Here is a 16,511-nt window from a genome sequence, read left to right as displayed (position 1 = left end):
TATTGAAATATGCTTAGTGAAGTCGGTCGGTTTGTGTAAATAGACAATATACGAAGACGTACCGATAAAAAAATTAGAGTGTCTGTTTGCGATATTCAAATAAGTGATATTTTCTAATTGCATATTATACACGGTACATATTATGTACTAAAATAGCATTTTTTATAATTTTGTCTGCTTATCTTACTGTGTGTCTGTCTGTTCCGGCTACTCTCTGCAACAGCTGTACCGATTTTTACAGATAGATAGCATGTATATAGGATAGATAGATGTTATAAAGAGGAAATTAGTATTACATTGATTTTTCTCCAGGTACATCAAAATTAAAAGGAAAAACTTAGCTAAGCGGGTGAAACCGCGGGACAGATTGTTTTAAATACTTATTGTTTTAACTTTTAACTACTGATTACTTTTAGTAGTGAGAAGTGTTGGCTCAGTGGCTAGGACTTCGGGCCACGGAGCCAATCAAAAAGTCGGGGGTACGATACCCGACGAGCGTGCTAGTAAATTATATTACTAGATGCACTTTGTATCGATTTTTATCGATACAGATTTGCCCACAAGAAATCTTCGAAACGATAATTTTAAACAGACAAAGTCGCGTGCGTGTGCTCGTTTTAAAATATAATTTAATAGGCTATATGAATGCACTTTCAGTGTGTAAACTGTGTTAATGGTTAAATAATAGAGCATAATACGTAAAATAAAACGAAATCATTTTATGTGCACGAACATTCGTTACTCTTAAACTAAATAACTATTATTAGAACTACTATATAATTATTACCACACCTCGACACCGGAACCTAATGAACGTGAAACAGTTTATGCGGTATTTTTTATATGTTTATATTTATTATGGAAAATGATGTGGTGTGTGACAGCGGTGGTTCGCTTGATGGTAAGCCATCACCATGGCTCATGGACATCTGCAGAGCACTGCTCGCTTGTAAGGAGAAAGGGATAAGGAAAGGATTGGGAAAGGTGAGGAAAAGGAAGCGAAGATCCGGCCCCATCTCACCGTACGATACACAGTAGCATATAGTAACATACAGAAAACCGGCGTGACATGTACTATTTTATAGTACACGCCGGTCTTCTGTGGGGGTGTGGTACTTCCCCGGGGCGAGCTAGCCCAATTCGTACCGAAGCGTGCTCTACTACATGTCATCTTGTTGCATTGATCCAGTTTTATCGGAAAATCGAGCTTATGGCAAAAGATTAACAAAATACTATGTCTGTGCAGTAGGGATATAAAATCGGAGGGTGGGAATGATTTTTAATTTTTACAGAATATATATCACACGTATTAGAAGCAAAAATATATGTCCAATCTAGTAAATGTTCTTTCTATTGGGAAATATTAAAAACACGCAATTGAAAAACAATGCAATATATATTATTTATTATTGAAGTTTTCCTTTAAATAATTTTTTATAGCCCTAAAATAGATGCCACCCCCCTATATCTCCACTAAATATAATTGTAAAGGAATGGTAAGGCTTTTCTTAATAAAGCTCCTGACAAACAGAAGAAGGGAATTTTATAATAGGTTGGTTATTTGCTGCTATCAGAGTTGGTTCTGGGGCAGAGCGGGTGAAGGTGTTTCCGTTCGCGCCAGAACGTAAAAAGGCGCCAAATTTCAAAATTTGCAAAATTTGTTGCAGATAACGTAGGTATCGTTTCATTGATCAAGATGCATTATGTGCATATATGGTCATCTTGCTAGAAAACATTAAAAACAAATAAATTAAAATCATAGGGAATGTAAAAAAAAAATGGTTGCCTGTAAAGTCGGTTTTACAGGCGAAGATTTTACGTGACAACGTCTTTTTCTCGGTAGAATATTTATTGATATGAATATTATTAAATTGCACAATAGGAACAAGGAATTGAATGAAAATAAGAATTGTACAAATTTCAACTATAGAAAATATATTTTGTTTACTAAAAAGACAGAGACAGAGACACAAGCACGCGCCGATTCAATGCGCCTAATTCTCTAGTGATGCGCGCGCGGCGGACCGATCATAGTTCGGTGACTCATCGTAACGTTACCGGGCGTTACACTTTTTCATGAGTGACTCCGAGCCGCAACCTAATTTAAGACGTTGTCACGTCAAAATATCTCACTAATACCACAGATAACATAATACTAGTACTAATATTAGAAACGCGAAAGTTTTGCAAGTATGGATGGATGTATGTGTGAATGTTTGTTGCTCTTTTAACTGGAAACCCGTGAATAGATTTTGATAATATTTAGCCGTGATTGAAAATTACTTACTTTTTCACGCGGGTTCGTGCGCGGGGGAAACCACGCGGCACAGCTTGTTAAATAAAAGTTCACTTTCCAGGAACGAGCAAAAGCCTGTGACTAATACGTGTTTATCATGACTAATACACACTCATGACGGTTTATTAAAATTGTCAAAACTTTCACCAGAAGATTCTTTCGCTATGTGTCTTTATACATTTTCCTCATACGTTTAAAAACGTCAATAGAATAGAGACTAAGCTTTCAACTTCAATCGTGAGGTCTACTACATAAATAGATTTTATTGATAGAAGAGTGTGAAAAATTCCTTACCAGTCCTATTCTACTAATTAATAAAAATGCGAAAGTTTGAAGGGATGTGTGTGCGTTTGTTGCTCTTTCACGGAAAAACTGCTGAACCGATTGCAATGAAATTTAGTAGGTAGACAGCTGGACAACTGGAATAACATATAAGCAACTTTTATCCTGATATTCCTACGGGATACGGACTTACGCGGGTGAAACCGCGGGGCGCAGCTAGTCCTTTATAATATTGTAAATGTGAATGTGTGTTTTTGTTTATCTTCATTTCACGTCGCAACGGAGTATTTAATGAGGGAATGATTTTTGTGTCTGGTGATGGTTAGTATGTGATATGAAGAAAGAAGTTAGGGAGGGCATACTAGGCTACATAGTACAGGCTGCAATAGAGTTAAATGAAGTAATCAAAAAGAAAAATTAGATACCTTTTTTCTTATTTTCAAAGCAATAGAAATCTACATTTATTAATATGTAGATAATTCTGCCAATAATAAAGCCAAGCCAACCTTTTAAGTAGCCAGGCCGCTATAAATATATTTTTTAACCAGATATATAATTTTGAAAGCTGTTGTTTTTATATTATATTTTTAAACAGACACTTTAATTATTTCATTTGTATAGACTTTGCAAAATATCCTTGCTATTAAGAATACAACATTTATCTACAAAATATAGTCTAAAGCATTTAATGCTACATATAGCACCAACATAACTCTATTGTCCATTATTAGATTCCAAGAGAGGTGAAATTACGTTCAACAATTACGCTGGCCAACGAAAATGCAGTGCAGCTGAGCTGTGCAATGCAACCTGTCAAGTTTCAAGTCACAAGTTCAAGAACAACGCTGGCCGGCAGAATCGTTGCGGCCATAGCGAGCGATACACGCGAGCGCGGGAAATACGTGTTCGTAATTTGAAATTTAAGTGTGTTTTTTTTTTAATTTTCTTCATTGCTAAGGTTGACGAACATTCAGCGATGCAGAACCTCATAAGGTGAGTTCATAGACAACCTTTTTGTGGTTTATGTTTTTTTACTTCTCTTTTGTATTTTTTTTTTGTAGTTAACGTAAATCGTAAAAATATATTTAAGTTATGGTAATTTTAATGATGATAATGTTTTTAAACTTGACGTGTTTTTTGGGTAATTTAAAGTGAGCATTACGAATATTTATCTTAAAAAAAATAACACGAGAATTTTAAGAGCAACAATCATATAAACTATGGGTCTTCAATTTAATTAAATAATAAGTAAAACCAATTTTTTAAACATCATTATGGGACTGTTATTTATTTGAACATAATGAATATAATGAAATACAAAAACAACGTGAACGCCAATAAAAATACCAATATACACCCACGATTAATGTATCTGTTTTTAATTTTTATTATGAATTTAACTGTTAACTTATTTTATCTTGACATTCCTAAGCCGCATTCTCACTAGGTGTCAAAACAATGGGGCATGGATATAATTCGCATATTTAACGCGCGATAAACGTGATGTGAGAACTTCTAGACCGTTAAGTTTAATGTCCTTATCTATAAATAACGTTAAAAATTACACGTAAAAATAGCAGAGTTCTTTTGAACCACTGTTTTATATGAAAATCTATCTATGGATTTCATGTTAATGACTATCATAAAGTCCAAATAAAATTCTTTTGAATGAAGATACGACACTTGAATTGTATTAATGTAAATATACCGCAGTAGAACGTATATAAAAATATTAAATTTATGATAAGCTTTTAGTTATATTGAGTAAAAACAGAAATAGTTTCATACATCATTCAGAATACGTTGAAAATACGATAAACTGCAGTAACATAAAAGCTTTATAGTGCAATTTATTTATAAGCGATCGCAGTCAGTAATGATAAACAATAATCTTGACCAACATCCTAATAAAATAAATAGGACAGACGTACCATAGACACTGTATAATATATTATCTTGTATGCGGTGATCAAGTTTTTTTTCGCCGGAAATCAAACCAGCGCCTCTAATGGACGCCCAGCGGAAATAATATGATGAATCTTTCTAATACTAGGAAATGAGGAATAAGAAGTATTTTCAATTATTATAACTGATATCGCTTTATAAGAATTATGTATATGTTTGTATGATTTATGATGTCTTGTCAGAGGCAGGGGAATGTGTATATTTTCATTACTGAATACCGAATGGTATAAAAAATTTTAACATGCACTTTGTACATACTTCTATAAATATTTGAACTCAACATATATTTATTCGATTAGATCTTATAGAAGCACTTTTAAATCGTCATAACACAGTTTAATATTTACCAACGGAGAAAAGCCGGCAAGAATCTCTGTAGTTGCCCTTTTCCAATCATGTCAAATTTACATTTTGAACCAATATAGTAATTGCCCAATCCAATGCTACCTACCTACTTCCTATCCTATCCTACTAATATTATAAATGCGAAAGTTTATAAGGATGTGTGTGTGTTTGTTGCTCTTTCGCGAAAAAAATACTGAACCGATTGCAATGAAATTTGGTACGTAGACAGCTGGACAACTGGAATAACATATAGACAACTTTTTATCTCGATTTTTCCTACGGGATACGGACTTACGCGGGTGAGACCGCGGGGCGCAGCTAGTATCTAATAAACCATTAACAAAACCTTTATGAACTAGAAATTAGCACGTCAGTTGAAAATCGATAGTTTAAGTACATTTCTGAAATATAAAACATAAATCAGTACTTAGGTCTCGCGAAGTAATTAGACTTAGACCTAATAGAAGCTAAGACGTAGCACATAGTTAGCTAGATTCCAGTAATTGCACGTCAGCGTGATATATTGTTCTTAGGATATATCTGCGGTTTCTTGACCTTGCTTGTTTTTGGTTAATATAAGAAATTACATTTAAAGTGACTCAAATTAAATTTAACTTTAAGCTGTGTTATCTGTTCGAGGCAACGACTTTACCGAGGAATAAATAGAAAAAAAGTCCAATAGTACGATACAATATTTCATTCAGTATTGAGAGAAAATCATCATCAGCATAGCCTTACATCGTATGAGTAGATGAATATCGATTATTTGAATTAATTTATTGCTTTCTATGTAATTTCAATTGCTTATTTTCAGTGTTTAAGGTACTATTACTAAGGTAATTTCATAAGAGTCCTATGCAGAGTATGACTTAATTAAATAAACATCTGCTTATTATAAAACTAGTGGTCCGCCCCGATTTCGTCCGTGGTACATATATAGCGTATAGCCTTCCTCATAAAATGGGCTATCTAACGCTGAAAAAATTTTTCAAATCGGACTAGTACTTCCAGAGATAAGTGCGTTCAAACAAGCAAACAAATAAATAAACTCTTCAGCTTCATAATATAAATATAATATTTTATAGTATAAATTAACAATAATAAATCCACGCGTAATAAAACACATGCAATTATAATAAATAGTGTATCACTATACTATTTCGATATTAAACATGATTTATATAACATATTACATGACATTTTTCTTGTCATGTCATAATACATCAAATTTAACATGAAAATATGTAATTACATCGCACAAATTTAAAATGTACCCTTCCAGACTATCTAATATGATCAAGATTGTCATCTCAGTGTCTCTCAAAGGCATTAATGTGATTCTAGCACAATGAACTTAATCAAATTATAATTGTCTGATCGAGCGAGTGAAATAGGGTTAAGATTTAGTCTCTTTAATGTTTCGATTAAATTTTGATTACGTAGAGAGGGAGAAGATGTTGATGATGATTAAGACAGACAATATGCATTAAAAACGTATAGCTTTTTAAAAAATATGTAAAACCTAACTAAGAGCGTGTGGAATTATTTTAAGTTATCGTCTGTTGATAGAAGTTGTAAAAAACGGAATATGTCATGTCTTGTAAATTACTGTCTGATTGTCTATTGCTCTCTTCAAATATTAATGTCTATCCGCCATTGTATGATGACCATATTTTTAAGTGTAATTGAATGACACGGTGTGAAAAAAGGTGGCGTCGTAGCCAATGCTGTGCTTAAGTGTGACAACACTGATTATCATCAGCCACTTATCATATCCACGTTTCTGACTTCACAGCCGTGTCGAGAATGGATTTACGTATAAGCGTCTATGGGTAAGACTAGTATAGTGTTACATTATCTGTGGTAGTACATTGCTGTTGTAGGTGGGAAAAGGTTCATTCTTCAACAGCCAACAACTCTATAACGTCTTTTAATGAAAACTAATAATTGCTGTATAATTATCATTATTTATAAAGCGATGCCTGAGTTTACAAAAGTTTATAAACTCAAACATTTATTCATAAAACTAAACTTATTTTAGCAGCCCTTTTTCTGAACTCAAAACACGTGATACCGTTTTACCGGAAAGCAAAATAATTGAATTTATATCATATAACCCAATAATCTTTTTTAATCAACGATGATACTTACCGTGGTTCTAGCCATTTCGGCCCACATGCACATTATGCTCCCACAGCTGGGACACGGGCCGTTGAGGTGGCCAGGTCTATACTTCACGTCATTTCAATAGATACATTGCACTCCAAGCAATTACAAGCCTAGCATATCTACAAGAACGCTAAACATGCCAAGATAAGTCCAGCGAACGAATGAGGGTAGTTTAAAATTACATAATGGTAACTGGACGGCGGCCAAGCGCAGTGCACTGAATTATACACGAACCACTTAATTTGTCGTAACTGCTTTGCTAGGCTTTGGAAAGTTCATAATGCTTTTGCGAGAGTTTACTTAAGCTTACAACATATTTTGGGTTATGAGGACATTTAGCGGGCAACTCTTATTCCTTTTTTAAATAAAAATCAAGTGTATTTATTGGCTGTATGCCTGGAAACGCAGAACCAAAAATGAACCCAGAATCGGACGATACACGGCCGAACAAAAATTGGAATTATTAACATAAATATTATAATTTTATGACAATATCTCGGGACGACAAAAACAAACATATTATAATACACTCGAAACTGTTATTTGAATTACCACAGATGTTAGTCGTAAAATCATTTGACATTTTTTATCATTAACCTGTTCAATATAACGTGATAAAAAGATTAATCTAATGTGACTTATTCCAAACAAGAAATGTGCATTATTCATTATTTATATATTCTCATGCGGTTTTCAAAGCAATTAAAATATTTTCTCGTGTTTGATTTTACGCGAGTATTATACATTTAGAAACTAAACAATTTTAACGGTTTTTAAACGCGATTTCTTCATTAACCCGACGTTTCGAACACTTTACAGCGAGCGTGGTAGGGAGACTTTAGTCTCCGTAAAAAGTCCTTAATTTCTTAGCAAATTTAAATCAATACGATGTACTGTTTTGCATTTTTCAACATAACAAAGGTTTTAGACATAAATGATTTAAAATCAACTGTTTTCATATGTTTTTGAGTATCAAACTGAAGTGATTCTTTTAGAGAAAGAAAGTGAAGTCCTTTGCCCCTACTGGGGTATGGGGCAGATGATGTTCATCTGTTTCACTGATCGATTTTCTTTACGGACAATTAGGTGATCAGCCTTCTGTGTCCTGCCAGACCGAGACATTTTTTTTTGTGCGTCCCCACCGGGAATTGAACCCAGGACCCCTCGGTTCTACGCTCACGCGTTAACCACTGTGCCAAGGAGGCGGTCAATTCAAAAATTCTTTTAGAGAAGCAAGCCATCAATTGTCAAAATGGGTCTATAATTGTGGTAAAAAGCGAAGTACACGCAAGCAAAAAATCGTGCGAAAAATTTAGTATGTGTGAAAGTTCTATATAATAAAATAGTATTAGTAAATTATATCAAATGATCATTTAAAAACCGCTGAGAAGTTAGGCTATATTTCAATTTTTTATCTAGGTTACCTACATTATTTTAATACTCAAGAAGACTAATGCTATGGCAAAGAGACATGAATTGTTTTAATAAAATCTCACAATGGAGGTTAATTCGCCTCCATTTTATCGTCTATGTATATTCTTATATCTCCGATAGCGAACGAGTTTCTTTTTGAAACGACGTCCCAAAAACTAAGGAAATACTCAATTGACTGTATTTTTTTTATTCGATGGTTAAGATTTTGCATCCATTGACGTGATTCTTTTTGGGTTCGATAGGGAATTATTGTATATGGGCGCAGCTAGCGCTCCGCGGTTTCACGGGGACGCGTAAGTCCGCATCCCGTAGGAATATCGGGATAAAAAATAGCTATCTACGTACCAAATTGCAATCGGTTCAGTAGTTTTTGCGTGAGAGCAACAAAACACACACACATCCTTACAAACTTTCGCATTTATAATAGTAATAGGATAATTCTTTTTTAGAATTGGGAGTACCTTCCTTCAGAGATAAGACTCTTTTGTAGAAAATAATTATTTTACATAATTTACGAAAACACCAGTAAGTAATTTTTACTTTCAAGTCAATGACCTCTATTTCGGAATGCTATTGTAAATATAGAAATTTTATGGCTAAGTATAAAATTGCGATTTTATAAAAACATACTATCGAGAGTATAGTGACGATTGTAATGACAACAAAAAAATGTCAACAGTTATTCTGTTACACAGTTAGCAAAAAATTGGCAAATGGCAATACCAATGTATGTGTATATAGGAAGCTTATTAAAATTCCTACTCTTTGTATTTTTTATTTAACGAAATAAAAGTGCTTTGTCAATTGACTTGAAGTAAAACGGGACACAATATAAAGGTGACTGACCTTCGATAATCAAAAAGGTGTGAGGGAAAATTAAAATGATTCTTTCTTTCCTTATCACAGATTATATCTAACACTTAGAATGTCACGAATTTTGTTTTTTTTTTATTCCAATATTTTATTGCCTATTGCAACATACCTTCAGTTTAGAAATGGTACGGATGGTTGTTTTTTTTTTCTAGCTTGTAATTTGTCTCTAGTTTGTTATTATTGTTACATATATTTGTAGATACATATTTATTATTATATATATTATTTCACCATGACGAAATTGTTCAATTTTTTATAATATATTTGACAACAATAAAAATGAAAAGAGCCATTGCGAGTAGCCATTAAAATCACAATACAATTAAATTGTTTATGTGCGGTGTCTTTATCAATCAAAAGTTTCATTATTTAAGTGTCGCGGCGTGTGGTGTTCTGAGAACTGAGATTAAAAAATTAAAAGGACTCTTTGTCCCATGTCAGTGATTGCATGCGACCGTGGCGCCTTTTGAGATGTCAATTAGACATTTTTAGGCCGGATGAGGTTAGTTCTGATTATTATGGTTTTAGATTTTAGAGTCACGCTGACGCGACGCACTCTGAGTATCGGTGCTAAACCTCTATGAGGTGTGATACATTGTATTATAATGCGTACTATTCGTACTTTATCAGCATGTACATAGAGATTCCTACGTTTCGTCTGTGAGCACCGACATTCGTGCGGTCTGCCGTCAAACCAGCTCGTCGTTAGAGCCCTTTAGGACGTTCACTGTTGGACATAGGCCTACCCCAAAGACTTCCAAAACGACTGATCACCAGCGGCCTGAGTCAGTCTTAGGAAAATATAATTAACATTACTAGTTTTTTGCTAGCAAAGATTTCATTTATAGTAATATAACACAACAATGCAGTGACATTACTATCTCGTGAGATAGCCTCATTACATAGTATTTTATTAAAGTAGAGTCAATATGTTAATCACCTTTACCAGTCTATTTATTCTTTTTAGTCATCAATTCTTTCCTTATCCCTTCCCCATTAATCGTGGACAGTGCATTCATATAAAGGTGGTGTGGCTCAGTTGCCCCCTTATGGCATAAAAAAATCTCTCGTAAAATTACAATTGCTTCAATTTTACTAGTGATATCTCTTAAATTCCCAAGGTTTTCCTAATACAAATTTAATCCAAACACCATTAAAATGTAATGATACGACCAATTTCTTTAAATCAACTATCCATTTGGATAAATAGTATTTTGCAAAGAGGAAAATAAAAATGTAAGTAAACGTAACAAATCTTTAAATACTTTTGCTGATGTCCATGTAATTGCCCGGAGCAAGTATCGCTACTCAACCTAAATTGAGATGGTTTTTGCAGAGATACAAAATTTGCAAGTTAAAGTTTAATTTTGCCCGTTTTAGACCATTTAAACTTCATTCCAGCAACGGGACCGACATCGTTTATATTTTTTTATCACAGATTATTTAATAGTTGCTTTTCATTACAACTTTTTATAATCTATGATAAAACTCTATTGTCATCGGCACTGATTATTACTATTGAGTAAGGTTATTTTCGCCTGTTTTTAAAACCTTTATTATAATTAATCATTTAGGTATGTAATTAAAATAATATTCACATGATTATATACAATATGTTTAGAAATATAGCGGGAATAACCGTACACTATAGAGTTCAGACACACATTCTCAGATTTTAACGATACCGAGAAGGTAATTACTGCTTGAAATTGTTTTGTCTTTATGATCTATAGTTTATAGCTTCACATGGATGCTTTATACATAACCTATAAAATGTAAACCAACCTCTCTCACAGGCACACATAAAATTTCTGACTTGTGGCCGGCACAGCAGTAAAACAATTCTCACAATGGGCAATTATTAGACGCACTGCAATGCGCTTTGAGGTTATAATTTAGAAAAAAACATGTAATTAAACGCTTGGCGTTATTGGTATCTATTTGTTTTGTTTGGGTCGTTTGTTTAATGGAATTCTTGTGAGCAGTAGCGAATTGTGAAGGTGCGAAATTGTAGTTTGGTTATTAAATTTAATTTATTAAGCTTGAAGTTCTTTTAATTAATCATTTATTATTGAAGTATTTTTAATTGTATAACAGAGTTCATGAACTCTGTTATACAATTAAAAATGACATTGATTGCTTGTATTTGATTTAACGTGCGTATTATAATTAATAAATTAATATATATATTGACTGTACTGTAGTGTTCGAAGTATGTATCTGTACAAATACAAATACTATTAAATTTCGTTTCATATCTTTCATTTTTAAAACGGACTTTCTGATTGCTGTTATTGCCTATGATAGCATATAGACCTAGTATAGTTTTGTTATCTGTTATATAGACAATGCGGCTTCATGCTAATAGAAAATATAAATTATTTATGTACAAAGTTGTAAGTTTCACGTTAACTTTCAAACTATATCGTCTCAAGAGGCAATTAGACTTACGTAGATTTAAAGTATACTGTAATCGATATACGTGGGGTGTAGGGGGTTGCGAAGGAGTCTTGCGTGGAGAGTAGGCCGAGAGCTGGCAGCGTAACTTGCTTCGTTATCAATTATGGGTTATTTCGAACACTTGAACTGGTCAATTATAGTCTAGAAGATAGTGAAGATCCATGTGGCTTATTGGCTAATAGCTTTCGTTTTTTGATACCTTAGCAAACACTGTATCGTTGATTTAATAAAACCCCATAGATTATGCAATGTCATCTTCGCGGAAGAGGTAGCATTATGCTGGATAAATAAAGATTGTCTATAATTTAGTAGGTGGCATTGAACATGATACAAAGAGAATACGGAACTTAAACAATATTAACAAAATATGTAAACAAAAAATAATAATTGTACATAATGTATTATTCTAATGATGATGAATATGAAATCTTTTCAAAGACAAACGTCGTACAGTTAAGATAAAATGTTATTAATAGATTTCGTGATACTTCATTATGTTTTTCATAGTGTTTAAGTGGCATCCTATCCTTCCTACTAATATTATAAATGCGAAAGTTTGTAAGGATGTGTGTGTGTTTGTTGCTCTTTCACGCAAAAACTGCTGAACCGATTGCAATGAAATTTGGTACGTAGACAGCTGGACAACTGGAATAACATATAGACACTTTTTGTCCCGATAGTCCTACCGGTGTGATAGTCCGGTGAAACCGCAGAGCGCAGCTAGTGATATTATAAAAAAGAAATTAAACAAGAGTTGCTTAGTAATAGCATTGGAATTCATTGCTTCGTTTCGAATTACATCGCGTCACCCTTTGTTGATGGATTACTTACACAGAGTTACATATATTTCCATAATACAAGATGTTGTACATTTATTACATAAACTGACGACATAGTGCTGTCAATGAAATCATTTATTCAATAAATTTGGTATACATCATCAACAATTAATCTTAATCTTAAGATTAATTCGATGATTAATTCATTATTATACGTGACAAATACAAATGTCGACTGACTCAATTAATGTACATAATTAATTTATTTAGTTAGTAATTGTTCATTTTATTAATTTAATATTTTTTATACGTTTGGTTATTTGTTATATCATGCTTAATGATATTCAGATGGCAATATTTTTATGTAAAATGTCGAGTAGATACAGTTACAGATAATAAAATACCATCACACAAGTTTTAATTAAAATATAATATAATATAAGGACAAAAATTTAAGATAGATACATCTTTGCAAGAATTATCCGTTTTGTATTATATTCAGTAACTAAAAAAAATAATATGAGGTTACATTTTTTTTTGTTTTAAATAAAAGTGTTACGATGGCCAAGTGCGAATTGACACCTCGAACTTGTAAATTGAAGCAGAAAACCTTAACCACTGAGCCACCAGTGTCAGCGTATCTTTTAATAATTAATTGTTGTGTTAAATTTATCGTTTCACTAATTAAGAGATATTTCGCACCGTAATCTCTAGTTTCCGTTATTCAGATGCGAATTTAAGACTTGTTAAATATAATTAGGAACAATTTTCATAGGAATAAGATTAGTCATATGTGGATAACTTAAATCTAGGTCATAGAGACAATGGATAACACGACACTAGCGGTAAATGTTGAAACGCTGGATCGGAAATACCCTAGGAATTTGAATATTACATTATTTTTATTTAAGTAATGTTAATTCTCTATTTTCAATACCGTTATATAATTTGTTTATTATTTTATGAAGATTATTATTGATTTAGTATAACTCTCCTGATACAAACTTCTGTCTTTAAATAGGCACTAAATAGGAAATTATTAAATGGAAAACCCCTAATAATGATTGATTCCATTTTGAGCTATTAAAAAGCTAAATTGTTTCTCAGTGGAAGTGTTTCTTTTTCCTTTTGTTTCAGCCCTACCCAACGAGGGTAGAAGCTTGTTAAATGATAAATATATAAACATTGGTCTAATTATAGTGACTCAAGTGTAGTGAGAAAACCGAGTCACTTGTAGGTGGTAGTTCTAGTGGTAGGATCCAATGGTGGATGGTACTAGCTTTTGGCCGCGTTAACGTAAGAAATAGCCGTATTTCTCCACTATTTAATGGAAATTATAATGCATATAAGCCTTCCTATTTAATCACTCCATCTATTAAAGAAACCATTACAATCTGTTGCGAAACGTTAAAGATCTAAGGTCAGACGGCGGAAAGCGACTTTGTTTAATCAAACAGCTAACATTAAGCTAAAATTATGTTAGGAGCACTAAAATATCTTCACACAAAACAGTCCCATTTCTAGTGCATTCGGATACTACAACTATTGTACTTATTTAACTATAATAATCAGAAGTAAACAGTTTTTGCCTCTAGACATAAATAGATCGATACCCCCGCCAAATAATTGCTTGCTGTTTGCTAATGAATCCGCCACATTGTCTTTATTTCTATAATAACATGGGTATTAGGGCTTTAGTCATACATCATTTGAATGGTCAGCGTCTACTGTTAGTCTGGCCTTACACTCTGTGGTCATTCGATTAGTAACTGTATCTCCATTGAATAGAGGTAGTTTTTGTCGGTATGCAGTATGTTGAATTATAGATATGATACCCTTGTCTAATTTCTGTGAAAACTTATGTTTTGTGAATATTATCGCTTTATAATCGTATTAGGATGATGCTAGCTTCACCTGGCTTTGCTTGCTTGGACTTTACGTTAATATTATCAATTGTACAATGCTAAACAGTAAATTTATGATAATTTCGAAATACAATTAAAATATCAGAAATGGTTAGAATATTGATTTTAAAGAACCTTTTTATTATGGAACAAATAAATCATTTCATTTCATGTCATTGTCAGCAATGGAGCTGGTGGGACGCCTGATGGTAAGCGCTACCACCGCCCATGAACATTTGGAGAGGCGTAAGCTCGATTGCAGACCTTATGTCTCCACAAATGAATTGCCGACTTCACTAAGCGGGTGTGGCAAAACTTTGATGAATAATTTTTTTAAGTTGGTTTAACATGTAAAATAATAATGATTACGTATTACAATAAAATGTTGCCAGTACAAATAATGTAGGATTAAGACATATATTTGAAATTCCGGATATTGGCTTTTATTTAAATATGTATACATATAAAACGGTTAGTAGACATATCCCAAGTTAATTAACTTCTAAAAAGGGTTGTAATGTGAAGCTCGTCGCACCATACTCGGTTTGGTTTCTCTGCACGTTTCTTAACCTGCTTCCGGCTGACACATGGAGTTATGGATGTATTTAGGATTCCTAGGTCTGCCTGCGAAGAATGGTACTCGTTTTTACGTGTGGACGTGTGGACGTGTGGACGTGTCACATGCGCGCGCAATGCCTTTAATTGTCTGCTGTTTTCCCACTGTTTCTTTGTGGTACTTACAAGGAATTAAAAATTAAAAATTTGAAATTAAGAAGAAAACCAATAAATATTGTTAATACAAGAAGTATCTATAAGATGGGTTAGACTCATGTTAGAAATTGAATTTCCCATTGTTTTTAAATTAATAAGGAATAAGCGAATAGATATAAATAGTTATTAAATTTTTGCATAGTTCAAATTGAGAATTTTATGCTAATTTAATTTCACACAAACAATTATATATTTTTGACAAAAAATTTGACTGTCTTCAAATTGTCAAAAATTTCTCAAATTTTAAGAGGACCACATGGGAGGCAACGTCTTTAAAATTAAAAAAAATATCATCAAAATCGAATCATCCAGTCGATGAAAGCATTGAGGTAATAAATGCAAAAAAAAAAATCATTAAAAATAAAAACCTCTTGTTTTAAAGTCTGTTTAAAAAATCAATGACTTATGATATGACTATAATTATAGATTAACTGCTATCATTATTTTACTGACTTTACAAAAAAAAACGGCGGATAACAAAAAAAGAATATTAAACGGCGGAACTGGCCAACATTTTTCCAGCAAGCACGCACCGACCTTGGAAAAAAGGTGGGAAATTGTGCCAGGTGCCAACTGGTTCTTCATCCGATGAGCGCTAACGGAACAACACCATATAGGCTCTTCCGAAGGGACGTGTTCTGTTGTTTATTGTAAAAGCCTGAGCTTTGATACCGACGTAATTACAACTGCTTCTGCAGCTAATATTAGGTACTCATATTGACGAATTTTAATTAATGCAATTTACAAGTCGCTGTCCATAACTGCTTAACCAATTGGTCTAAAAATTAAGAATACAATTCAGAACCCTAAACTATTAAAAAAAAGATGGTACATTTAAAAAAAAACTTTAAAAGGGTTCTATCAAAATTCATATACATATTAACATTGTACATATTAAGTCAAAATCACAATTTACTTCCTTTTAAATGATGTATTCAAAACTCATAATAATTGAAACAGCGTGTGCCAGCACAAAAAATACAGCCTCTAATTCGAAATGTGCATCATTACAAGAAACACTCGGCTAAACTATCGTTATCGTAACCAACAATACAAATGCAGTGAAGTGCACTCATGTCAAACTCGTTCATTATTTGTCAGTAACGGGATATGACCGGCCCCTTAAGTGTGATGTAACCATGTCAAAAAATTGGACTAAATAAAATATAGTTTAAAAAAACTAAAAAACACGCTTTTCAAGCACATCAAACTAAAAACTATAAAATAATTTTT

At 32.9% G+C, this 16,511-nt stretch overlaps 1 protein-coding gene across 1 annotated transcript in view; it reads left to right on the top strand.

The window, feature by feature from the left end:
• The first annotated feature begins 3,403 nt into the window (after positions 1–3,403).
• The window catches only part of LOC119832167, a 32,318-nt gene continuing 19,210 nt past the window's right edge, over positions 3,404–16,511 (top strand). Inside the window, exon 1 of the mRNA XM_038355777.1 lies at positions 3,404–3,571. Coding sequence (XP_038211705.1) covers positions 3,555–3,571 — 17 coding nt within the window. The 5' untranslated portion in view covers positions 3,404–3,554. The remainder of the gene's footprint in view (positions 3,572–16,511) is intronic.

This window comes from Zerene cesonia, chromosome 15 (genome assembly GCF_012273895.1).
Source record: "Zerene cesonia ecotype Mississippi chromosome 15, Zerene_cesonia_1.1, whole genome shotgun sequence".
In the NCBI taxonomy this organism is placed as follows: Eukaryota; Metazoa; Arthropoda; class Insecta; order Lepidoptera; family Pieridae; genus Zerene; species Zerene cesonia.
Note: the sequence above shows the minus strand (reverse complement) of the source record. Positions and strands in the feature narration are given on the sequence as shown.